The sequence below is a fragment of the Globicephala melas genome, chromosome 6 (assembly GCF_963455315.2).
Source record: "Globicephala melas chromosome 6, mGloMel1.2, whole genome shotgun sequence".
In the NCBI taxonomy this organism is placed as follows: Eukaryota; Metazoa; Chordata; class Mammalia; order Artiodactyla; family Delphinidae; genus Globicephala; species Globicephala melas.
The window spans coordinates 6,779,908-6,804,382 of NC_083319.1; the positions used below are offsets into that span (position 1 = coordinate 6,779,908).

A 24,475-nucleotide genomic window follows, 5' to 3' on the forward strand; every position below is an offset into this window, starting at 1 on the left:
GGGATAGAACCTGCTCCCCCTGCATTGGGAGCGTGGAGTCTTACCCACTGGACCAGCAGGGGCGTCCCAAGGCACTGATATAATTCAATGGGCAAAAGATGGTCTTTTCAACAAATGGTACTGGAACAATGATATCCATACGGTAAAAAAAATGAACTTTAACCCCTACCCTACATATCATATACAAAAAGTATTTAGAAATGAATCACAGACTTTATATAATTGGTGGTCAGTAGAGGGTTTAAAAGACCTTCCCTTTCTTCTCATTTTTTTCCATGGGTCTCAGAGTTTGGTTGTTCGAAAGTACACTGTTGAGTTTTTCCAGTTTGATTTCTCATCTTCAAATTGATGACGTTTTTCCTCCAATTCTTTGTGCAGCGCTTCCAAATTCTTTTTCATTTGCTCATGGCGCTGCTGGAGCTCAGCTTCAGAGTCCTTCAGCTTTTGAACTTTTTCTTTGGCCTTCATCTCCAACACCTGCTCCATCTCCAACATCATCTTAGCTACACGCTCCCTTCTTTCTTCTTCCATTTGTGCCGGGGGCTCTTAGGAAGCTGCCTTTTGTTCTTTTTGTTATCAACTCCAGCGTAAGTCACAGCTGCAGGTTTTCTGCTTCTGTAGTTCTCATAGCGCACGTTACCAATGACACCTTTCAAGTCCTGCATGTGTGTTCTTAGCAACATATTTCTTAGAATTGTCAAATTCCAATGTTCACCACTTTTAACTTCAGCAATACCCCAAAGATACCGCCTTCCTCTGACCCTTTTGCCATTAACCTTGATGACAGTACTGCTACCTTCCACAAGAGGGAAACGGTCCTCCATGTTTTTAACAAGTTTTTATTTTTCGTCATCATCTGTTTCTGGAAATTCACGTATTTTAATTTTATAGTTTTGGGTTTCTTTCATCATCTGTTTTCTAAACTGTTGACACTTCTCTGGTGTGAGCTTTGGCAATAAGTGGGATAATACTCACTTTTTCATGCAAACACTTCATAAACTCGATATCCAACGGTTGAAGTCCATGTCTTGAAGAAGCAACGAAGTGTAAACAACACCGCATCTTGTTGTCCAGCGTCTAACGTCTGTTCACTCGAGATTCTGCACTTAGGTGGTCCTCGCATGTGCTATCAATGCAGTCAGTAACAGGCTGTCAGCAGTTTCTATGCCCAACTGCATCTCCAAACCCCAGGGCATCAACTATCGTGAGCAGCAACTGAGCACCACCTTCTTTGAAGAAAACTTTGGATTGTTCCACCTATACGGTCTTTTTTATTCTATGGAAGGACCTGGATGCTCTGCAGAATACAAATCTGTGAGGAATAACGAGTTGGTTAATGTGGAACCCTAAGTGTGAATCCAACCGCTCTCTTCACTGATTGCTGTGTACTTGATGTGGGAGATCTGCAAACCCCACGGAGCCCTCAAGGTCCGTCTGCTGAGCCACCACCGCAGCCCCGGACCTCACCCTGACCCTCCCGTTGACCAACAGCCCCTCCAGGACCAGCCTGGGCACGGAACAGCCCACCGGATCACAGACTTTAAACAAACAAATTACAGCTTTGAAACTTCTAGAGGAAAAAACAGAGAAAATCTTGGCGACTTTGAAGCTGGCGAAGGTCTCAGGGCACAAAAGGCATTAATCATAAAAGGAAACATTGATGAACCGGACTTTTTCAAAATTAAAACTTTTTCTTTTCAAAAGATGCTGTTAAGAAAATGAAAAGACAAACTACAGGCTGGGAGAAAATGTTCACGAAACCTGTATCTGACAAATACCCAAAATATATAAAGAACTCTTACAACTCCCAAAAGGGTAAATGGTCTAATTTTGTTAAACGGACAAATGATTGAACAGATACTTCACCAAGTAAGAATGGCCAACGAGCCCATGAAAACACGCTCAACATCACCTGCCATCAGAGACATGCAAGTTAAAACCATGAGATAACATCTCACACACCCAAGAATATCTAAAACTAGTAACATACGTTACCAGCTGTTGCTGAATTTGTAAAGGAATTCTCATAGATTCTGATAGGAGTGTTAAGTGGTATAAAAACCTTTGGAAAATAGTTTAGCAGTTTCCTACAAAGTTAAGCTTATACTTATCATAGGATCCTGCAGTTCCTCTCTTAGATATCGTCCCAGGAGAAATGAAAACATGCATCTACACAAAGACTTGTACACAGACACTCATAATAGCTTTATACATCATAGCCAGAAATTGGAAAGACCCTAAATGTCCAACAAACAGGGGACTGAAGCAAACTCTTGTTATTTTCATATCATAGAATAATGCATGGCATTAGAAAGACCTACTGATACCCACAGCAACATGAATCAATTCCAGAAACATTAAGCTGAGGAAAAGAAGTCAAAGAAACAAAAAAGTACACATTATATGATTCTTTTATGAAATTTCAAAACAGACGAAACTAATCTGCAGCGATAGAAACTGGATCAGTAGTTGCCTGGGGCAGAAGGTAAGGCTACACTGCAAAGAGGCAAGAGAGAACTTTCTATGGTCTTGGAATGTTTTAGATGACATTATGCGAAATGAGATAAGCCGGACACTGAAGGACAAATACTGTACGACTCTACCTATACGAGGTCCCTAGAGGAGTCAGATCCATAGAGACAGACAGTAGCATGATGGCTGTCAGGGGTAGGGGGAATGGGGAGTTGATTTGTGGGTGCAGAGTTTCCGCTTGGGGAGATGGAAAAGTTCTGGAGATGGACGGTGGTGATGGTTGCCTAACATTGTGAACATACTTAACGCCAGCGAGCTGTACACTAAAAGATGATTAAGATGGTACATTTTATGTTATATGTATTCTACTGACGTTTTAAAACTACAATAAAATACAATAACTTTTAAATAAGTTGCGTAAGAATACATATAATATGACACCATTAAAACAAATCTGAAAAAGCTGGGATGGGGTATAATGAAGTAAACTACTCAATGACCAGGAAAGACACTGGTCCCCACTGGTGCCCGGCCGTGCTGCTCAATGTAGCTCTCCCTCTCTCATCCCTCAGTTCTCAGCTTCACTGTCCCCTGACCAGGTCCCCTGGCCACCCTGCTGAAGGCAGTCCCACCCTACCCCACTACTCTCTTTCGAGAAAGGCCCTCTGTCCATCCTGGCCCATACTTGGCATGCTCTATAATCATTTTGGTCATTTATCCTTTTTTTTTTTTTTTGGCCATGCTGTACAGCAGGCAGGATCTTAGTTCCCCACCAGGGATCGAACCCAGGTCCCCTGCAGTGGAAGCGCAGAGTCCTAACCACTAGACTGCCGGGATTTTTTGTTTGTCTAATTCCTATCTTTCCTCAAGAATGTGAGTCCCCTAAGGGCAGGGATCTGTTTTATGCACTGTTGTATCCCAAATACCTAAAACAGCACCTGGAACACAGTAACTTCTCAGTAAATATTTGCTGAATGAATCGGAAGTCAAAAAGCCATACAGATGCAAATTATTATACATAGAATGGATAAATAAGGTCCTACTGTATAGCACAGAAACGATATTCAATATCCTGTAATAAACCATAATGGAAAAGGAAAAAAAGTCAAAAAGTTATAAAACGCTGTTATAGTAAAATTCCATTTTGGTAAAATAATTTTGTTTTTGCACCTACAGAAAGGGTGCCCTCCTCATCTCTGGGAGGATGGAGTCAAGTGATTTCTTTTCCTCCTTTTTTGCGTGTCTGCATTTTCTGCAACAAATTTGTGTTGCTTTTGTAACATAGACCCTAATTGGTTACTTTTAAGTATAATTTTTAAAGTTTCGAAAATAAGGGCTTCCCTGGTGGCGCAGTGGTTGAGAGTCCGCCTGCTGATGCAGGGGACACAGGTTCGTGCCCTGGTCCGGGAAGATCCCACATGCCGCGGAGCAGCTGGGCCCGTGAGCCATGGCCGCTGAACCTGCGCGTCCGGAGCCTGTGCTCCGCAACGGGAGAGGCCACAACAGTGAGAGGCCCGCGTACTGCAAAAAAAAAAAAAAAAAAGTTTCGAAAATAAGAGGAGCACGTGTCCGGCCTCTTCGGTATGTGGGGTTGCCCCTCTTGCGTCTGTCCGTGCTTCTCTGCAGACTCCTGAGAGCACCCTGGGGAGGAGAACCTCATCCCTTGGAGCTCTCCAGGCCCACAGAGTGTGAACAGGACACTTGAGGGCCATTTCAGAGAGGGGCAGCAGCACCTGAGTGGTCCCGGAAGCCCCAACAGAGGAACTGCCTCAGCCGCTACCTGGATGGCTTGAAAAGTACAACTCTTCACCTTGTGACTCGTTCGGAAGAAGATTTGCTCTTAACACCTTTGTTTTTGCCTCATTAACTTCTGCGCTGGATTAAAAATTTTCATCTTCTCCTACCTACCCTGCAAAGAGAAAATGGCGTCTTTGTTTGGTTTTAATGAAATTAATATTCACCTCCATAGAAGCTGGAAAACACAGGCAAACAAAATGAAATAAAAATCACCTGTAATCCTTCTATACAGAAAAAAATTTGGTTACTGCTTTGGTAAGTCTTATTCATATGTATGAATATATAAATTTTAAAACTAAACCAGACTATGACAGATATAGTTTGCATACAGATTTTTTTGGTTTATATTATATACGTTTCCCACATCACTAGACTTCTTTTTAACAACTTCATTTCTAATGGCTGAATAACATTACACCACATACAATTTAAGCTCTACAATACCTTACTTAACCATTCTCCTACTGTTGGACACTTAGGATATTTGTGTGTGTGTTTTGTTATTAGATATATGGCAGTGAGGAATATTTTAGAATATAAATCTTTGACCACAGGAAAAATTACTGGGTCAAAATGTTTGTTTTGAAGGCACTAGATATATATAGACAAATTTTCCTCCAGAAAGATTATATAAATTTATCTGCCTCCCAACAGTGTATGAGCAACATAGAAAGTTTAAGGTTTACTAACATTATTTAAAAAGTTAATGGTTAAACATCATTTTATACAAATAGACCCACAAACAGAAAACAAACTTGTGGTTACCCAAGGGGAAATTAGGAGGCTAGGATTAACATACACACCCTACTATATAAAATAGATAACCAACAAGGACCTACTGTATAGCACAGGGAACTATACTCAATATTTTGTAGTAACCTATAAAGGAAAAGAATCTGAAAAAATACATATATATATATATATATAAACACACCTATATATATATATACACCTATATATACCTACATACACACATATATATACCTATGCACACCTATATATGTATGTATGTATAACTGAATCACTGTGCTATACACCTGAAACTAACACGACATTGTAAATCAACTATACTTCAAGTTTTAAAAAAATCAGTTTACATACAGGGAAACGTCAAGTGGTAGTACCGAAAACTTTGGGTGCTTAATAGTCCACGCAGGACACGAAACATCTGAAGTGCATGAGTCTGCAAGGATCATACTTTACTGATCCCAGCCGTCTAAAATTTTTCATTTTGTTTTATCTTGGTCCCCAACCAACGCTGACCTCCTTAGGGTGATGCGAAAGAAGCCAGGCCCGGGCCCTGCCCTCATGGGGCACAGAGTTCCCTGTTTCAACACCAGGGCACCTGTGTGCAGCCACAAAGGATGCTATAATTACTAACGGGAGTCACCTTCCACTGCGCTCTTACTACATGTCAGTTGCTCCACACCCATCGTCCCCCGGAGTGGTCTGTAATCACACAAGGCAATTATGGAGACAGCTAGCCCTGAGTTCGGCTCCTTGCTCTTGTCACTTGCAAGCTGTGTATCTTTAGCTAAATCACCCAACCCTCAGTTTCCTCATCCAGGAAAATGGGGACAAAGACAGCAACTAGGGTAACTGAGAGGATGAAGTGGGGCAATGCATGGGAAGGATTTTTTTTTTTTTTTTTTGCGGTACGCGGGCCTCTCACTGTTGTGGCCTCTCCCGTTGCGGAGCATAGGCTCCAGACGCGCAGGCTCAGCGGCCATGGCTCGCGGGCCCAGCCGCCCCGCGGCATGTGGGATCCTCCCAGACCAGGACAAGAACCCGTGTCCCCTGCATCGGCAGGCGGACTCTCAACCACTGCACCACCAGGGAAGCCCCATGGGAAGGATTTAATGACTTCTGATCACTTGGACTTGCAGGGCGGCTCAGAGTTTGTATTTATCTGCACAGCAACAAAGTTCAAAAAATGCTTAGTACTATAAATTGTGTTACTGGCCACGCTTTATAGATCTGGAAACTGAGATTGGTAGGAACATAAGTCGCATGTCCTGCATCAGCTTTTCACTCAGGGCTCCATTGCCCAGGACAGTGCAGGCCAAGCAGCCCAGTCGAGAAATGTATAATGTCCACCAAGTATGACACACAGCAGGTGACTAACGCAGTTCTGGCTCTCGGTGACACTTTTAAAGATCCAAGCTCACCTCCTAGTGCTTCTGACATCAAAGTAAAGCCCTGAAAAGAGACCCAAGGGAATGGTGCAAATCCTTAAATAGGGCTCCTGTCCCAAGGCAGTCGGCACCTCTGCTTCTAGGCAAATCAATTCCCTTTCTCAACACAGGCTGAGAAACTGTTCCAGAGAAAAGGCACTAAAAAGACTTGACAAAATTGGATCCTGGATCAACGGGGAAAAGGACATTAGTGGAACAACTGACACATTTGAATATGGACTACATATTAGATAACAGTATTTGTTATGGACCCAGTTGTGTCCCCCCACCAATTCATATGTTGAAGTCCTAACCTCCAGTACCTTAGAATATAATCTTATTGGGAGATGAGGTCTTTAAAGAGGTAATTAAGTTCAATGAGGTCTTTAGGGTGGGCCTTAATCCAACCTGACTGGTGTCCTTATAAGAGGAGGAAATTTGGATACACAAGGAGGCACCAGGGATGCACCCAGAGAAAAGACCATGTGAGGACACAGCAAGGAGGTCACTGTCTACAAGTCAAGGAGAGGCCTCAGAAGAAACCAAATCTGCTGACATCTTTATCTTGGACCTCCAGCCTCCAGAACTGTGAGAAAATAAATTTCTGTTGTTTAAGCCACCCAGTCTGTGGACTTTATGGCAGCCCTGGGAAACTGATATAGTATTATATCAATGTTAAAGTTTCTGAAGATGAAAACCATTTTCAGGTTATGTATTACAGTGTCCTTGTTCTTAGATAATTCCTCCTGAAATAGTTAGGGGCAAAGGGTCATGATATCTGCAACTTACTCTTAAATAGATCGGCAATAATGATTCTGGTGATAATGAGTGTATAAATATACAGACAGTAAACAGGGTAAACATATTAATAATCGGTGAATACAGGTGAAGGGTACAAATGGGATTTCATTTTATTATTCTTTTCGCTTTTCTATAAGTTTGATGTTTTTCAAAATAGACACTTTTGAAAGAGTCCCTTTAATTCACTTAAGGTGGGAGCAGGGAGGGGTCTTTCGGAAAAGGTAACCCTAACTCAACACCAGAAGCTCGAGTGCCTACTCTGCGCTAGGCACGATGCCCGGCACTTCACTACACACTCTTGGGTAAGGACCGCTGTTTCTCATCTTACGGAGGAAGAACGGAGGCTCCGAGATGAGAAGCCACTTGCCTGAGACCAGAGAGCAAGGAAGCGGTGCAGTGGGAAGTGAGCCAGGTGGGGTCCGCCTTCACAGCCCTTCCCACCCTTCCCTCTGTGCAAATAAACGGAGTGCACACGGCAGGCGTTTAATAAAGACTGAAAGGGAACGATACCTGTGCTGCTGAGAGGCCTGGATGCGGGAATGGGCCCTCTTGAGAGCCGCAGCTCCGCTGTGCTGCTGGAAATCACCGCCTCACAGCCAGCGCCCGAGATGCCAGCCAGAGGGGTTGCGCCTCCACTACAGCGATGCCGGGGCACCTGTCCCTCCTGACCCACCAGACCCACCTCCTCTCTCGGGGACAAGAAAGCAGGAAGAAAGGAGGCAGGCCGGTAGGTCTGGCACTGAGCCCACCCGTTGCGGGCCCCGGATGAGACTTCCAAGATGCTTCATCCTGAATAAGGGCAGGCACGTTCCCCCTCCCCGGGGCCTGCACGGAGTGATGGGGAAAGTGACCCACCTCAACGCCGCGCAGGAGCGCAGGCAGTGAGGCAGCACACCTGGGCCTGGCAGAGCTGCTGCGACCAGGCCTCAGGTGCCCATTACTCATCACTTTCCTAGGGGTTCTGGCTACATCCTTCTGCCACCTAAGAGCCCAGTTCCTCAGGATGGGAAGGTGATGCTACCAAGCCCGCCCCCAACACAAGGACCCCACCTGCCCTGATCCCCACCACACTGGCCACCCCACACCCCACACACCTGTGCCCACACCCCTCCATGCTGCCCTCTGCCCCACAGAACACGTGTCTCTTCCCTCCCTCATGCCTTCTCTCCATTCTACTTCCAAGCAACCCCATTTTCCCCAAATTCCAGATACATCCCTTCCTTTAACCAGTCTTAATTCACTGAGTCAACCATCTTTCCGACTCTCAAAGCAGGACCCTCAAACCTCCTTCCCTGCCAAGCCCTGCCTGCCGCCGCCCAGAGTGGCCCGGTGTACTGGAACGGGTACTACTACACCTCACTAAATCCTCACAACCACTCTGGAGGTCGGGCAACATTGAGAACTAAATCCATCTCCACCTCCATCACTAAAGGAGGAAAGACGGAGGCTCAGAGAGGCGAAGTGACTGGCAGGGGGCCACACAGCTACTGAGCAGCTGAGCCAGGATTCAAACCCAGGACGGCCTGCCCCAAAGTCAGTGCTCTGAACTGTTGGCTCTACCAGCTCCCAAATAGCCCTGGCCAGACTGGAGTGGGGATGACCTTTACATCCTTGAACCCACACCCCCACACCCCCAGAGTAGCTTCCCCTGGCCTCCCTCACGAGTACCTCTTCTGAGTCATTCTTCACACAGCATTTTTCTGCTCAACTTAAATTCCTTAAGTTTAGGATAACATCTCTTCATGGCCCGAAACCTGGTACTGCACTTTGTTCCGGGGTCCAAAAGAGTCTGTTAATGGGGTTTGTGGCTGCCCCACGCTGGCAGTCCCTGGGGCTTAACAGGCGGGAGGCAGTGACTGGCCACGGTCACTGGGAAGCTGCAAACCCTGGAGTAGGTCTAAGCAGAAACTCAGACTAGGACCCCTAAAACCACCAAGCAGGGAAGGATCAGAGAGGTTCATGCCAAGGTCACACAGCCAGTAAACGGCACAGCAGGGGCTCTGGTGGGGAAACCGGCTCAGAGAAGGGAAGTTTCCTGGCCAGACTCACACAGCAAGCTGGCAGAACTGGGACTTGAACCCAGGGCCTAGAATTCAGTCCGCTGCTTTGTCATGTTACCCACCAAACCGCAAACCAGAACACCAACTGAAATTAGCAAGTCAACCCTCCCTGCCACCCCTGATTCCCTTGTCTTGCTCTATTTTTTTCTATTTCCATGGCATCACCTTCTAACATACTTACATACTTATGTTATCAGAAGATAAAGTCCACTAGTTCAGGGGTCTTTAGTCTCTTCTGCTCCCTAATATTCTTCAAGCACCTAAAACAGTGCCTGCTCCATATACTGAAAGCTCAGTAAATAGATGCTGAATAAGTAAACCCGTCTAACAAACGTGCACTGAATACGTGCTATGGCCAGGCTGTGAACTGCAATCATTTTGCTGGATCCCAAAGACATGAATGCTCACTGACACAAGCCCATGTTTCACCTGGCTCCACAAAGGAGCCGGCACACTAACCCAAACTCAAGCCAAACCTGGACATTTCCTCAGGAACCAAGCTCTCAAACCAAACGAAGACATGGTCTATCTCTGAACTGAAGAGAACCCAGATTTCCCACAGGCTCCCTCTGAGAACCAGTTTCATCCCATCCCCAAGAAGGCCCAGCAAAACTCAGAGGATATGCAGCCCCTCAGCCCAGCCACACGCTGCCAGATTTACAGCTGCCACTTTTCAGCATTACTTTCGCTAAACAAGTCTCAATTAGATCTGCCACAGCCCAGGAGGTTATCGGTGGGCACTCTGGTCTTGGCCAGTGGGGACCGTGCATCTGTACCAGATGGTCCTCCCTGGGATGTCAGATGAGGGGGATCTAGAAATGTCCTTGCCCTTGTGGCCCTCTTCCTAGTGCTGTCCAGTACCCCCGGTGGGAGCGCTGCTGCGAGGGCAAAATTGGAGCCAACTCTGAGAGCGTGAGAGCTGCAGACGTCGACTCCCTGGGTTCCTGCAGCAATTCCCAAGGAGCCTCTCCCTCGGCCACCCCGGACAAGGTGCCCAGTGATTCCATGTGCATCTGGGTTTGGCTGAACCAGGCTGCAGAGGGCAAGACTTGGAGGCTTTTAAACTATGGCTTTTCATCAAAGCCAAAAGGCCGTTCCAACAAGTCCTGAGTCTACTATTCGTCTCAGTCCAAGGAAGAGAACAACAACCTCCAAGGAGACTGTTCCAGAGAAAAGTAAGGCATTCCAGAAATGCTGCCCTGCTTCAGAACGGTCTTCCGGAACAGGGAACCTGCAGTAAACATTTACTGAACTCTCATGTGCGCAAGGTGCAGCAGAGGTAGGCCTGTGACTGATTCCTGCTCCACCTTCCAGCTGCGCTACCTGAGGCACATACTGCCTCTCTGAGCCTTGGTGTCTTCGTTTGCAAAATGAAAAACAGTAACTGAATCTACTTCCTAGGATTGTTGGATGAGTTCAATGAAATAATGCTGAGTCCAGTGCCTGCCACATAAGAAGTGCTTAATAAGAGGTAGTTCTTGTAAAGGAAAGGACAGACAGTATATTGAGAAAAGAAAAACTAATAAGGGCTTTCTAGACGTCCCGTAAGCCATTATTTATGCATTTAGGTATATCCTAAGCGTTTGTTGATGCCTGTTTTTTCAAACAAACTTAATCCTCACAGCATCCTCGGGTAGAAGGGGCGGAGGCCGGAGAGACAGTCCTCGTGACAAAGGACGAAAACAAGGCCCCCGAAGGTCCCGGGAAGCGGCCAGCAAGCACCCTCAACCCTCAAACCCTCCCGGGTGGGTTCAAAACACCAGACGCGACCCTCCTCGGGGAGAAGTGGCTGGAAGTGATCATTAGCGGGGCAGTCGGGGTTGGGGCTTTAATTCATCATCGCTAAGAAGTGGTCATCTTTTGTCCCTAAAGAAAAAAGTGCCCGTCAGGGCCCAGACCCCGGGGAAATACAAGTCAGCGCTCCGAGACGCCACACACGTGCTTTAAACGCTGGGTCAGGCCCAGGCAGAAATAAAAGAGATAGCGGCCCCCGTTCCAGAGAAGCAACGAGCCCCTGGGGGCTCGAAGTGGGCTGCTGGGGCCCGAGAGGATCCCCTGGGCGCCGGCTGGAGGAGGGGACAGGGCGGTGGCGGCCGGGGGGGGGGGTCCCAGGCTCAGCTCACCTGGCCGCGGCGTTCTGCGTACCAGACAGGGCCAGGCCCCGCCGGCCCGTAGCTGGACTGGGCTCGCCCCTTCTCGGAGAGACCCGGCCCCCTGAAGCAGCTGGCTGCCGCCCGGAACTCACCTGCCGTAGCAACCGCGCCACCTCCGCCTGTCAGTCAAGCGCGCCTTCCGCGGCTCGGCGCAGCGCAGGGTCATGAGGCCCGGCCGGCCGCGCCCCGCCTCCTCCCCCTCGGCTGCCCAATCGGGAGAGGCCGACGCCAGGGGTAGGGGCGTGGTCAGATGAACGGTGTGGGCCGAGGGCGGGGCCTGAGGGCTTGGGGCCGGACCGAGCCTGGCCGGGCCGGGTAGGGGCCGGCGCTCTGATCTCACTGCTGAGCGCCGGAAGTATCCTAGATCTCAGCGCAGGGGCTCGGCGGCTAGACCGCGGGGCTGGCGCGACCATGCCGGTCACCGGGAAGACTTTCCGCCGGCGCCGGGCCGACTCGGAGTCGGAGGAAGATGAGCAGGACTCAGAGGAAGTTCGGTGCGTTTGGGGCGGGCTTCCACGGGGCAGGAAGAGAGAGGCAGCCTAGGGGGACTCACCACCGGCCAGGTACCTTGTTGACATCATTGCTAATTATGAGCCGGTTGTTATCCCCTTCTGTGAAGAAATTGAGGCCCCTAGGGATGAGACCGCCGCCCCAAGGTCTCATGGTTGGGAGAGGTGCCCCTGGCATGCGCAGCGGTTCTGACTCCCGTTGGTGGGTCCAGACGCAGAGTCACCCTCTGGACCACTGCGGGCAGGCAGCGAGGCAGGGATGTCCCTCGAAGCTGCCTTTTGACTCTGAGTTCCGTGGAGGGTCTCTCAGCCTGTGCATTGCCTTTTTTTTTTTTTTTTTTTAGATTAAAACTGGAAGAGACCCGAGAGGTGCAGAACTTGAGGAAGAGGCCCAACGGGGTGAGGTGGGTACTGCGTGGGGGAGAGGACCCGGAGGAGGAGGGCATGACCGAGACACCACCTACCCCGACTCCCGCATCCCCACCCGGTCGCTGTCACAAATATCTCCTCAGGCATAGCCCCTTCTCTTGACACACTTTACACCTTGTACTGTCTGGGGTGGGGTCCAAGCGTTTTTTGCAGATGTTTAATCAGGACATGCCCCGAGCCTTGTGATCTTGAAGTTTACTCCAGAGGTACAGAAACAGGTCATTGATCAGTGTTTTTATTGTCAAATGCACACTGTGATTAACTGTGAAATGCACACTGATTGTTAAGAGTTTGGGAAAATTTAGAAAAGTATAATCATGGAAATAAACAGTACCCATAATTCTCCCATACAGAGGTGATCAGTGTTAACATTTAATGTTCTTTTCCTGTCTGTTTTCTCTCTTTTTTGTAAAGACGATGAGCAGCTTTACTTTTATTCTGTTGTTCTTCGGTAGTCCCCTCTTATCCACGGGGGCTATGTTCTGAGACCCCCAGTGGATACCTGAAGACTGGGTAGTACTGAACTTTATGTAGATTATTTTTTCCTATACTGATGGGTGGGTAGTGTATACAGTGTGGACACTCAGGGCAAAAGGATGATTCACCTCCTCTGTGGGACGGGGCAGGATGGCAGAGATTCATCACACCATTCAGAACAGCTAGTAATTTAAAACTTAGGAATTTTTTATTTCTGGAATTTTCCATTTAATATTTTTGGACCGCAGATAACTGACACTGTGGAAAGTGAAACCACAGATAAAGGGGGACTACTGTACTTTCAACTTACGATATTGTGGGCATTCAACCACATTGTGGGTAATTTTTCCAAAAACCTTTTTAATATCTGCATAACATTCTATCAGATGTACATATCATAATTTAACTTACCCCTTATTTTGGGACCTGTAGATCATTTTTTAAAATTTCACCATCAAATAAGGCTGCAATAGTATTTTCCTGCATTTGTCTTTAGCTTCATTTTCCCTGAAGGCATAATCTTAGAAATGAGATTTCTAAGCCAAGATAATGCTAAATGACTTTGCAGGAAAATGTACCACTGACGTCACCACTACCCCCACCTCCAGCATCTAGAGTGTTTCTTGGACCCTGTTATTCTTGTAGGCTTTTCCAGCCAGCTTCAGTGTTCACCCCGCAAATCTCACCCTTGCCCTAATGTTGCAACCTAAAGACTTCCTAAATGTTTCTCCTTATCTCTGAATTGTGCCCTTTCTCTCTCTCCCCCACTTTTTGGCTTTTCTCAGTGCTGTAGCCCTGCTGGTGGGAGAGAAGGTACAAGAAGAGACCACTCTAGTGGTGAGTTGCGGGGTCCTCCCTGGGCAGTGAGAAGATGTGGCTGCTCTGCAGTGGATGATTGTGTCTTCTTAAAAGAAAACAAGAAAAAATTCCACTGCAAGTTATATAAATGCTTCTTCTCGGCTGTGTTTGCTCTCTGCAGGATGATCCCTTTCAGATGAAGACAGGTGGGATGGTAGACATGAAGAAACTAAAGGAAAGGGGCAAAGATAAGTAAGTGCAAAACTGGCTGAGAGGCAAATTCACCTGCAGCCCCTGCCTGGGTCTGTGTTCCCCCAGGGAGCTGGGTCCTGCGGCAGCTTTAATGAGACATCTTGGAGTACCCTTTGTGCTTTGTAAACGGTATGTTGTTTAAAAACAAAGAAAACAAAAACTTTTCAAAAGTTAACTTAGAGTGATGCAGGCAGGCACCTCTTGTAAAGGTGCATTGTATATTAACTTTTTTTTTTTTTTTTTAATCCTTGGTTGCGTTGGGTCTTCGCTGCTGCGCGTGGGCTTTCTGTAGTTGCGGCGAGCGGGGGCCACTCCTCGTTGCGGTGCGCAAGCTTCTCATTGCAGTGGCCTCTCCCGTTGCGGAGCACAGGCTCCAGGCGCGTGGGCTTCAGTAGTTGTGGCACACGGGCTCAGTAGTTGTGGCTCACGGGCTCTAGAGCACAGGCTCGGGAGCTGTGGCACACGGGCTTAGTTGCTCTGCGGTACGTGGGACCCTCCTGGACCAGGCCTCGAACCCATGTCCCCTGCACTGGCAGGCGGACTCCCAACCACTGCGCCACCTTGGAAGCCGCTATATATTGTCTTTCAAACCCATGTGGAGGTTGTTTTTCTTTTTTGAGGAAAACATAGAAACAATTACAAAAATAATACAAACAATACAAAAGTGAAATATAAACGAATCTACTCATTCCCCCGAGATATCTCCAGAGGCCGTCAGGGTGCTTGCATATATTCCTAGAGTTCCTTCTATTTACATATCATATATATGTATATATTTCTTGACCATAAACAGGATGTTGTGCATTTCGTTGCATACATGTTTTATTCATGTAACATCACACTCAGCCTCATTTAGCTGTGACTCTAAGGCTCTGCTTCACTGTTCTCTTTTTTTAGGATCAGTGAAGAGGAAGACCTCCATCTGGGGACGTCATTTTCTGCAGAAACCAACCGAAGGGACGAGGACGCTGACATGTAGGTGTCAGTCTGTTCATCAGTAAGAGATTGGGGGAGGGCTCCAGCCAGACAGAGTCCAAGATATTTTGTCACAGATGACATTTCTAGACTTATCCAACGACAGCAAATTGGCCCCTCTCGTGCCCCTGCCTCCCCTTTCCCCACCGCCTGAGGCTTGAGAACTTTGAAAAACTCAAAAATTCTTTAAAAGTGTGGTTCTTGGAATTTTAGATTCCTTGACTAGTAATGTTCCATCCCCCCAAAATTGCAGGGATAAACAATGGACTTGCTTATTTTTCATTTTGCCAACAAGGCTGTTAAACAAACTACCATCTCCCATTATCTTTTTGTCTTCAAAGAACCTTACACATGGTGTGGTAGGACAGAATCTCATAATATATGTTGGTGCTTTAAGTTGAAAAATTTTAGCTTGATTTAAAAACTCAAGTTATTTTTCTCCTTCTCCATGGAACGATGGCAACTTCATCATCAACCATCACGGCTCCGTGAGCCAGAGTTGGGGACCCCACTCACTTAAAAGACACCAGTTGTGAGCTTTCCTGCCCCTTTTTGAGGCCTTTGGGTATCTCATTTCAGGATGAAGTACATTGAGACGGAGCTGAAGAAGCGGAAAGGGATCGTGGAACACGAGGAACAGAAAGTTAAGCCAAAGAATGCAGAGGACTGCCTTTACGAACTGCCGGAAAACATCCGGGTTTCCTCAGCAAAGAAGACTGAGGAGATGCTGTCCAACCAGATGCTGAGCGGCATCCCGGAGGTGGACCTCGGCATCGAGTGCGTTTCAGACCCACGGTCGTGCCTCTCTCCCGCCCCTAGGCAGAAAAGACGAGCTCTCTGCTTTCCAGTTAAAAGTTAAGGGACTGTTTCTTAACCTGTCTCCTTGGAAACCCACAGATACAAACTATCTTCTGTGGCAGGCTGACATGGTTGTTGCCAGGAGTTTCTCTGAAGGGTTGGTCAGAAGTAGTTAAAGAGACAAGGGACTCTGACTGCCGAAAACAAGAATGTTTTTATTTAGCCTTAGTTCACAGCTCTTCAGCTCTTCTCTTCAGGTCCGTGTATTCTGCTGCTTTATTCTAGCAGGAGCAATGATAAAGGCTCACCCACCCCGTGATCCTTCTTTCATTTTTACTACAAAGCATCTGCTCCAAAAGGGGATTTTTATGGAGGAAATACAGTGGTCATAATCATCTTCGGGTGTGGTAGAAAGTTGGGAGACTTCTGGGTTCTCGCTTCCTTTTTGGCCTTACTAGCTTTGAGCCTTAGTTCACCTGACCTCCAGCTCAGTTTCCTCTTGATCAGAAGAGAGTAACTCCTGCATCTCTGATGCTGGGAGAGCTCCGTGACAGTCTGGCCATAGGGGAGTTGGTAAATTGTAGGGAGCTGTGCCCCAAGAAAGATGACGTCCTTATGCAGTGGGGGGACTGCCAGCCCCTTTAGTCAGTTCCACCTGAGGCCAGAGGTGTGATGATCTCACTGTGGTGTGGCTCCTTTCTCCCCATAGTGCTAAAATAAAAAATATCATTTCCACGGAGGATGCCAAGGCCCGTCTGCTGGCAGAGCAGCAGAACAAGAAGAAAGACAGTGAGACATCCTTTGTGCCCACCAACATGGCTGTGAATTACGTGCAGCACAACCGATGTAAGTGTCGCGTCTGGGGAAGCAGCTGCGGCCCACGCCATTGGGTTGAGGTCCCTGGGTTCCCAAAGTCTGTCTGACCCGTCCCCTGGTCTCTTTTGGTCCAGTTTATCACGAGGAGCTCAATGCTCCCATACGGAGAAACAAAGAAGAGCCCAAAGCCCGACCGTTGAGAGTGGGCGACACAGAGAAGCCGGAGCCTGAGCGTGAGTACAGCAGAGGCCGCGGGCTGCCTGGCGTGACCGTTGCCCGGGGCCCGTGGAGGTGGGGAGGGACTCGGCAGGGGCGGCGCTTGGGCTTTGGGGTCAGGGCATCTGGGTTCTAGTCCATTTTCTGTACCATGGTCATGTGCCTTCCCCTTTCCAAGCCTCAGTTTCTTTACCTCTAAGATGGGGATAGTAATGAAACTTACCACTTGGGGTTGCTCTAAGGATTCACCGGGCTGTCAAACATAATAGAGACTCAAAAAATTAGAAAATTGCAACAAGCAAAAGTAAATTAAAAGTTAATCATAATTTCACCACCCAAGACAGCCCCTGTTAACATTTTTATATATTGTTATCCCTGGGTATCCGTGGGGGACTGGTTCCCGGACCCGCTGCAGACACCAAAATCTGTGGATGCTCAAGTCCCACCGTCAGCCTTCCGTATCCACGGATGCGGGACCCAGGGATACCAAGGGCTGACTGTGTATAACCTTGCCCACTGTTAAAAAATATACATACTCTGTATACACACTTAATAGGATCTCACAGCTTTTTAGTGTGCTCTGCCTGTCTCTCCATGACAGTAAATACATTTTCCCCTTCAATGGCCGTATCACGTTCTGCTGTCTAGATAGATGTCCTATAGTCTAACCATTTCCCTCTGGCGGGACACTTAGGTTGTTTCCCAGTTTTCCCTATTTAATGATGATCATTCTTGCCTATGTCATGTCCTTAAGCTGCCTTGTGAGAACTCACCAAATGATCCTAATTTGTTCTCCCGCCAGCAACATCCAGCAGTGCCCCTTTCCCACGTGCTCACCAGCACCAGGCGGTGTCATCTTTCTCATCAGCAATGGGATGATTCTAAGGAAATGCTAAATTTGCTGAGGCTTCTGAAAATCCAGCCTGTTGCTCTGTTTCTTCCTTCCTACTTGAGAAATTATTTTCTGTAACACCTTAGCTGTGTAGTCTTTGATTCCCAAAGAGCTTCCTATTATTAATACCTAGGAAGCAGGGACTTTGGAGGCACCAAAGGGTTCACCTCAGCCTACCTTCACTTCCTGAGTGACCTTGAGCAAATCAGCTAACCTCTCTGAGCAGAGATGGTAACATGCCCCTGCTAGGATTGCTGGGTGGGTGAAAGGAAGTCTTGTCTAAACAGATTTAGTGCCATGCCTGGTACGTTGTCAAGCTCTCAGTGAAGCGTAGCTACTGCTGCTCACCTGGTCTGACACTGAAGTCAGCATATTTTGGTTGGCACCTGACTCCACCATGTTTATTGCTATTCACCCAAAAACAGATACTTACTGAGGCCCTACTATGTTCCTGTTCACTAGAGTAGGCACTGGGGCTCCTGTAGGGAGTGAGACAGGCATGGTCGTCCTTGCCTACGTGGAGCTACGCCTGTTGTTGGCTTCCAGCATGGCAAACAGCTTTTCCTCTTTTCCTTCTCAGGGTCCCCTCCCAACCGCAAGCGTCCTGCCAACGAGAAGGCCACAGATGACTATCACTACGAGAAGTTCAAGAAGATGAACAGGCGGTACTGAGGGAGGCTAAAGGGGAGAGGTGCAAAGTGGGGTATAAACAGTGTCGTTCACTCCCTTTATTCCCCCTGATAAAAGGCTTCCTGGACAGAAGCCTGCTCATTGGCTAGCAGACAGTTCCCAAAACAGACTCTATCCGTCCTGCTGCTTACCTGCTGGATTTCTCAGGCACTGAATTTGTAACCTTTTGGAACAATGTGTAGTTTTCCTCTTTGGGGACAAACTCTATTCTTGAGAGCATTATTAAATCTCGTTTGTAAATACGTTGACTTTCTCCTAATATTTGCCCTGGGTCAGGAGGAAACAGTTGTGTGTTTCAGGGTGAGATAATACCCTTTCGATTGTGGTTTTATTATTATTATATATGCAATCATGTCTCCTGTTTTCAAGTATCTGGAGTGGGGTTCAGAAATGCATCCGTCACTGTTTACAGTGGATCCAGCTGACAGCAGAAAAATCTAGCTTGAGATCAAAGGAACACTGGTATTTTCTGACTTTTACAAAGTTATCTGTTTCTTTTCATTATGAAAGAAAAAACAATTTCTATCACTTAAGTATTAAATATGAAATGGACCCAGCCTTATTGTTTGTATTGCGTCTTCTTATACCAACGCTAGGTAATGTGTTCAGAGTCTGGGGTTGGGCAGCTCAAAAGCAAAATTCAATCACTGAGAGGGGTTTTCTCATTTAGTTTAAGAGAGGTGGGCAGGCTCCAGTCGCTGAGCTGTCAGGTATGGCCCACCTGTGACATTTTCCCTGAGGTAGTTACACAGGTTGTGACGAGGAAAGAACAGGTTGGTTGACTCCTGGGCTGATTTAAAGCAGGTATTGTGTGATTAGAGAAGTGTGGCTTTGGAGTCAGATCTGAGCCCTGCTCACAGCTTCCTTAAATCGTTGGACAAATCCGTTTGCCTCGGAGCCTGTTTTCTCATCTGTAAACTAGATTTTCTTCTCGCTTTTTTTCCCCTTCACTCGAATGAATGCAAGGTCACTGAAGGCAGGAATCACGTGTGCCTCGTTTTCTTCTTGAATCCCCAGGATCGAGTCCATAGGCGATCCTCAAAATTATGAATCAATGAGTGGAAATATCGTTACCTGGGAGAGACCCGACCAGCACTACCTTATCCAGGTGATGAAGGTCAGCATCAACAGTCATAAATCATGTTGACTGTATGTTCCTTTGATAGCACTTTATCTCTGTAAAGTATATTCCTCCCCAAAACCCGTAACTCCAGTCTAATCATAAGGAAAGCATCAGACAAATTCCAGTAGTTGGGGATCCTACAGAAGATTTGACTAGTACTCCCCCCAAACTCTCAAGGTCATCAAAGCCAAGGAAAGTTTGAGAAACAGCCACAGCCCAGGGGAGCTAAGGAGACATGACAACTAAATATAATGTGGCATCTTGGATGGGATCCCGGATCACAAATAGGACGTTAGGTAAAACCTAAGGAAATATGAAGAAACTTTAGTTAGTTACAATCTAGCAATATAAGTTCATTAATTTTAACAAATGTAACATACTAATGTAAGATGTTAATAATAGGGGAAACTGTGCGGGCGGAGGTGTGGTAATAAGGAACCTCTCTGTACTGTCCTGTCAACTTTTCTATAAATGTAAAACTGTTCGCCAAAATGTTTTATTAAAAACAAAATTGGGCCCCTCCAGCGGCCCCAGCGCCCAAAGCAGGCAAGGGCCGTGCCCCTCACAAAGATGGCGGCCGCCGGCGTCGGAGGAGGTCCGCCCGCTACAAAGATAGCGACCCCGGCGGGAGGGACCGGAAGTGCAGTCTGGCGGTAGCGCCGGTCTGCGGTAGGCGTGAGAACGCGCGGGACGGCGCGGGTCCGGGCATGAAGCTGGGCCGGGCCGCACTGGGCCTGGTGCTGCTGGCGCCGTTGGCGGTGCGGGCGGTGGAGCCCATCAGCCTGACACTGGCCCTGGCCGGCGTCCTCACCGGCTACATCTCCTACCCGCGCCTCTACTGCCTGTTCGCCGAGTGCTGCAGCCAGAAGCAGAGCCTCAGCCGGGACGGTAGGATGGGGAAGGGGCTGGGGGCTGGTGCTAGGGCTGGGGCGGGGGTCAGAGGCTGGGGTCCAGGAGGCCCGGAAGCCCGGGCAGCGCTGAGGCCGGCGGGGCTGGACCCGGAACCGGAGTGCGGGATGGGGCCTGGCTCCTGGGCCACGGCCACAGGCAGACCGGACTTTGGTCGGAGAGCTGCGGAGGCCAGCTGCTGTTTGGGCACCTTCGCTCAGAAACTGGGAGTGTGGACGATTGGAAACTAACTCGAGAGTTTTTACTCCTTCCTCGCCGGAGACGGGAAGGCTGGTGGGGACTCTTCCGGCGCGGAGCAGTGGGGGCCGAACCGCCGCCCTTTTCCTTGCGGGCGTGGGGTGGGAGGGACCGAGCGGGGATGAGGGGCTCACGCTGGTGGCGGAGGCACTGGAGCCAAGGGTCTCTTCAGGAAGGAGGGCTCGGGAACGGGCAGGACTAGCAGACAGAGGACCTGCTGGACCCGCCGGTCACCTGAGCCAAGTGCTTACGTACATCCGCGTCTCACTAGACGCTTGAAGAGCTTAGCGGGCTTCGCTGGCTTTCACATGAGCCTGTAAACTGGGCTGCATTTTGCCACGTGTGTCCCCCTCCTCCCCGCCTGACTGGCTTTGTTTTTCCCAGCGCTGCAGAAGGATCTGGACAGCAAGCTCTTTGGACAGCATCTTGCAAAGAAAGTCATCTTAAATGCTGTGTCTGGCTTCATAAGCAACCCGAAGCCCAAGAAACCTCTAACCCTCTCCCTACACGGGTGGACGGGCACCGGCAAAAATTTTGTCAGCAAGATCATCGCAGAGAATATTTACGAGGGTGGTCTGAACAGTGACTACGTCCACCTGTTTGTGGCCACACTGCACTTCCCTCACATCTCCGACATCACCCTGTATAAGGCAAGGGCCAGATTTCGGGATCCTTTCTGGGTGATGCTGGGTTTGGGGTTTCTTTGCTGGGGAACGGGATTTGGAAATTCCGTGTTGAAATGAGTGAGCCCTGAAAATGCATCAGTTCCCCTTTGAAAAGTGTGGAACTTACAGAGGGTTGGAGATGCAGGAAGCAATTATACCATCAAAGCTCATGGTGGTTTCTGAAAACAGGCTCAGTGTGATAGTAAGTGGGGTCATAGGATTTGAGAGATGGACATAATCAAATCCAGTTTAAAGATGGTCAAATCTGACATGTTTTAGAAAAGAGGAAATGTTTCTAGGGAGGCCTAAGCTTGCTTTTACGGTTTAACTCCCTGTCTAACAGTCTGGCTTTGTTGGCAGGCACACCTGGATTTGAGCCCTAAGGCTCCTTACAGCTGTGTAATTGTGGGAAGGTCACAAGACCTCCCTGAGACTCAGGTTCTTCGTCTGTCAAATGGCAGTTGTGAGGATTTCTTGAGCTCTGTGTGTCAAGTATGTAACGGGATGCCTGGCACATAAGCGTTCAAATCAATGTTAACTGTTGCCTTTTTTAATCCTCACTTGTGCGAACACATTTTTCCCTTTGGCTTGGGAGAGCATCAGGGTCACCGACTGTCCAGGAGTTTCTGGGATGTGGGACTTTCAGTGCTACAACTGAGAAAGTTCCAGGCAAATAGAGATGAGTTAGTCATCCTAGTTAGCATTCTGTCTTCACTGTTTAATAGCTGTGTGACTTTGAGCAAGTTACTTAATCTCTCTACACCTCAGTTTCCTCATCTGTGAAATAGGGAACACAGTAGCAACTACTTTGATGGGTTTTGGAAGGTCACAATAAAACACTGTATGAACAGTGCCTAGAAAAGCATCTTACCTGTAGTGAGTGCTCGATACATGTTCTCTGTTGTTGTCTGTAAGTGGGAGAAGCAGAATGGGAAGACCTTGGTTGCTGGAGCCTGCCAGACATGAAGGAATCCTTGTTTAAAAGATGGTTCGCGGGGCTTCCCTGGTGGCGCAGTGGTTGGGAGTCCGCCTGCTGATGCGGAGGACGTGGGTTCGTGCCCCGGTCCGGGAGGATCCCACATGCCGCGGAGCAGCTGGGCCCGTGAGCCATGGCCGCTGAGCCTGCGTGTCCAGAGCCTGTGCTCCGCAACGGGAGAGGCCACAACAGTGAGAGGCCCGCATACCGCAAGCAAAAAAAAAAAGGTGGTTCGCTTTGTGGACTCGGGCAAGTCACTTCAGCTCCCCTAAGGTTCTCGTTCTGTAAATAGAGGTTAGTCCATACCTACAGAGCAGAGTTACTGCTTAAGTTAAATATGTACCCATGGAACATTGTAACCATGGTCCGAGTAGCCAGGCAAAACGCCAAATCATAAGAAGTCAAGTCAGTGTAACTTACAGATTTTTCCTCAGAAACAGATAGCTAATTCTTTCTCCTTACATCTGGGAAAGAACTGTAGAGAACCATAGTTCAAATTTCTGATGTAAAGAGTCCTTTCTCCTTCTTATCTTGATTGTTTAATATAAGAAGTACCTAAATACGTTCTTAGGGAGTGTTCCACTTAAGCAAATTTATTTCAGCAACCTCCAGGCATTGTTCCAGAAACTCAAGAGTGTTGCCTCACCACAGTCATCCCCAAGTGTGTGTGCTCTGGAGTTCTCCTCACTTCCCCCATTGGAAAGTTAGAGCCCCTTCTCCAGGCTGATCTAAGGACTGAATGAGAAAAGAGGTTACTTGGTCTCTGCCTTCTTCCAAGAAGGCTGGTGTACACAGGATACGTATTAACATTGCCATTTTGACGACAAAGGCCCAGCAACTCAGTGACACAGCATCGACGTGACATGTTGCAGGACAAGAATTACAATCAGAGTGTGGGGCCTTGGAATCAGGCAGGGTGGGATTCAGATCTTAGCCCTGTCTCATACTAATTTTGTAATCTTGGGCAAATTTTGTAATCTCAGTTGACTATGCTCTCTGTGCTTCAGTTTCCTCATCTGTACAATGGGTATGATAAGACCCACCGTGTGGCGTTGTGGTGAGAAACAAAAGAGCTTCTATAAAGTTCTTAGCACAGTGGGGAGCACACAGGAAGCAGTCCGTAAATGCAGCCTTCGTAGAGGCATTTGTAGCGTTAATAATGCTCACTTTGGTGGTGTCACTCGCACTTCTGAGCATCTGTATTGGCTCTTCCCCCTTGTCACTCAGGATCAGTTACAGTCGTGGATTCGCGGCAACGTGAGTGCCTGTGCGAGGTCCGTCTTCATATTTGATGAGATGGACAAGATGCATGCTGGCCTCATAGATGCCATCAAGCCTTACCTAGACTATTATGACAACTTGGATGGGGTCTCCTATCAGAAAGCCATCTTCATATTTCTCAGGTAAAGTCGGGGCTGGGACATGGTTTGAAGAGCTCTGAGCCCCAGCCTGGGGGCTTTGGGGGAAAAACACCAGTTCTTATTCACTAGAATTCTTTTGCAGCAATGCTGGAGCAGAAAGGATCACAGACGTGGCTTTAGATTTCTGGAGAAGTGGAAAGCAGAGGGAAGAGATCAAGCTCAGAGATATGGAGCATGCCTTGTCTGTGTCGGCCTTCAATAACAAGAACAGTAAGTGGGGGGACTTCCCTGGGGGTCCAGTGGTTAAGACTCCGTACTTCCAATGCAGAGGCCGTGGGTTCGATCCCTGGTTGGGGAACCAAGACCCCACGTGCAGTGCAGTGCGGCCAAAAAAAAAAAAAAACAACAGTAAGCGAGGCCATCCATTCCCAGCACAACATCCCCCTGCTTCATGATCCCGCGCCCCTAAGTTTTAAATTGACGACCTCACCATCACCTGGGGGCTGGTTAGAAATACCAATTCTCAGTCCCTTCCCCAGGCCTACTGAGTCCAAATTCCTGAGGGAATCTGTGTTAACAGACTCCAGGTGACTTTTGCACATACACAAGTTTGGGAGATGCTGTTTTAAAGAAATAGGGACATTGTTGATCATCAAGGTCTTGAAAACTCGTTTCCTGGTTTTTTCAGCCAAATCATTTTCCCTTGTAAAAGCGGGTGGTGGAACAAGGAAGGCTGCTGGGGAGCCTCTGATGGAGGAGATGGGCCCGTTAGGTCCCTTTCTTTCTGCACATTAACCTAGAACCCTGAGGGTCTGTGTCCGAGAGTGACAGCCAAGCAGTGGTTGGGCCCCTGTTCTGTGCTGGGCACTGTGTGAAACTCTACCTGCATGTTTCC

At 48.0% G+C, this 24,475-nt stretch overlaps 3 protein-coding genes and 1 pseudogene across 8 annotated transcripts in view; 2 read left to right on the top strand and 2 right to left on the bottom strand.

The window, feature by feature from the left end:
- Positions 1–11,660, bottom strand: part of USP20 (ubiquitin specific peptidase 20) — a 49,041-nt gene extending 37,381 nt beyond the window's left edge. Inside the window, exons 1-2 of one of the 4 annotated variants that reach the window (XM_060300312.2) lie at positions 11,550–11,645; positions 976–1,312 (exon numbers count right to left, since the gene is read on the bottom strand). The gene's annotated coding sequence lies outside the window, so the exon portion shown is untranslated. Of the gene's footprint in view, positions 1–975; positions 1,313–11,427 lie in introns of all 4 variants that reach the window. The other 3 variants (XM_030838594.2, XM_030838597.2, XM_030838593.2) reach the window with 3 other exon arrangements.
- Positions 242–5,702, bottom strand: LOC115842996 (septin-7 pseudogene; annotated as a pseudogene).
- An 86-nt stretch (positions 11,661–11,746) lies between the features above and the next one.
- C6H9orf78 (chromosome 6 C9orf78 homolog) lies at positions 11,747–18,879 on the top strand. Its single transcript, XM_030838602.3, has 9 exons — positions 11,747–11,951; positions 12,311–12,370; positions 13,658–13,709; positions 13,852–13,922; positions 14,820–14,897; positions 15,477–15,674; positions 16,405–16,541; positions 16,646–16,744; positions 18,200–18,879. Exons 1-9 carry the CDS (start codon positions 11,869–11,871, stop codon positions 18,289–18,291), a joined length of 870 nt encoding a protein of 289 aa, XP_030694462.1. The 5' UTR covers positions 11,747–11,868; the 3' UTR covers positions 18,292–18,879.
- Positions 18,880–19,992: 1,113 nt separating this feature from the next.
- The window catches only part of LOC115842997 (torsin-1A), a 50,363-nt gene continuing 45,880 nt past the window's right edge, over positions 19,993–24,475 (top strand). For 2 of the 3 annotated variants that reach the window (XM_060300314.2, XM_060300313.2), the window contains exons 1-4: positions 19,993–20,320; positions 20,963–21,228; positions 23,447–23,622; positions 23,723–23,850. In XM_060300314.2, the coding sequence (XP_060156297.1) occupies positions 20,140–20,320; positions 20,963–21,228; positions 23,447–23,622; positions 23,723–23,850 (751 nt within the window). In that variant the 5' untranslated portion in view covers positions 19,993–20,139. The remainder of the gene's footprint in view (positions 20,321–20,962; positions 21,229–23,446; positions 23,623–23,722; positions 23,851–24,475) is intronic. The other variant, XM_030838601.3, reaches the window with a different exon arrangement.

Coding starts and splice junctions, on each gene's coding strand:
- C6H9orf78 (XM_030838602.3), top strand. CDS start 11,869: ATGCCGGTCACCGGGAAGACTTTCCGCCGGCGCCGGGCCGACTCGGAG. Junction 13,923..14,819: donor AAGGAAAGGGGCAAAGATAA/GTAAGTGCAAAA, acceptor CTCTTTTTTTAG/GATCAGTGAAGAGGAAGACC. Junction 14,898..15,476: donor AGGGACGAGGACGCTGACAT/GTAGGTGTCAGT, acceptor ATCTCATTTCAG/GATGAAGTACATTGAGACGG.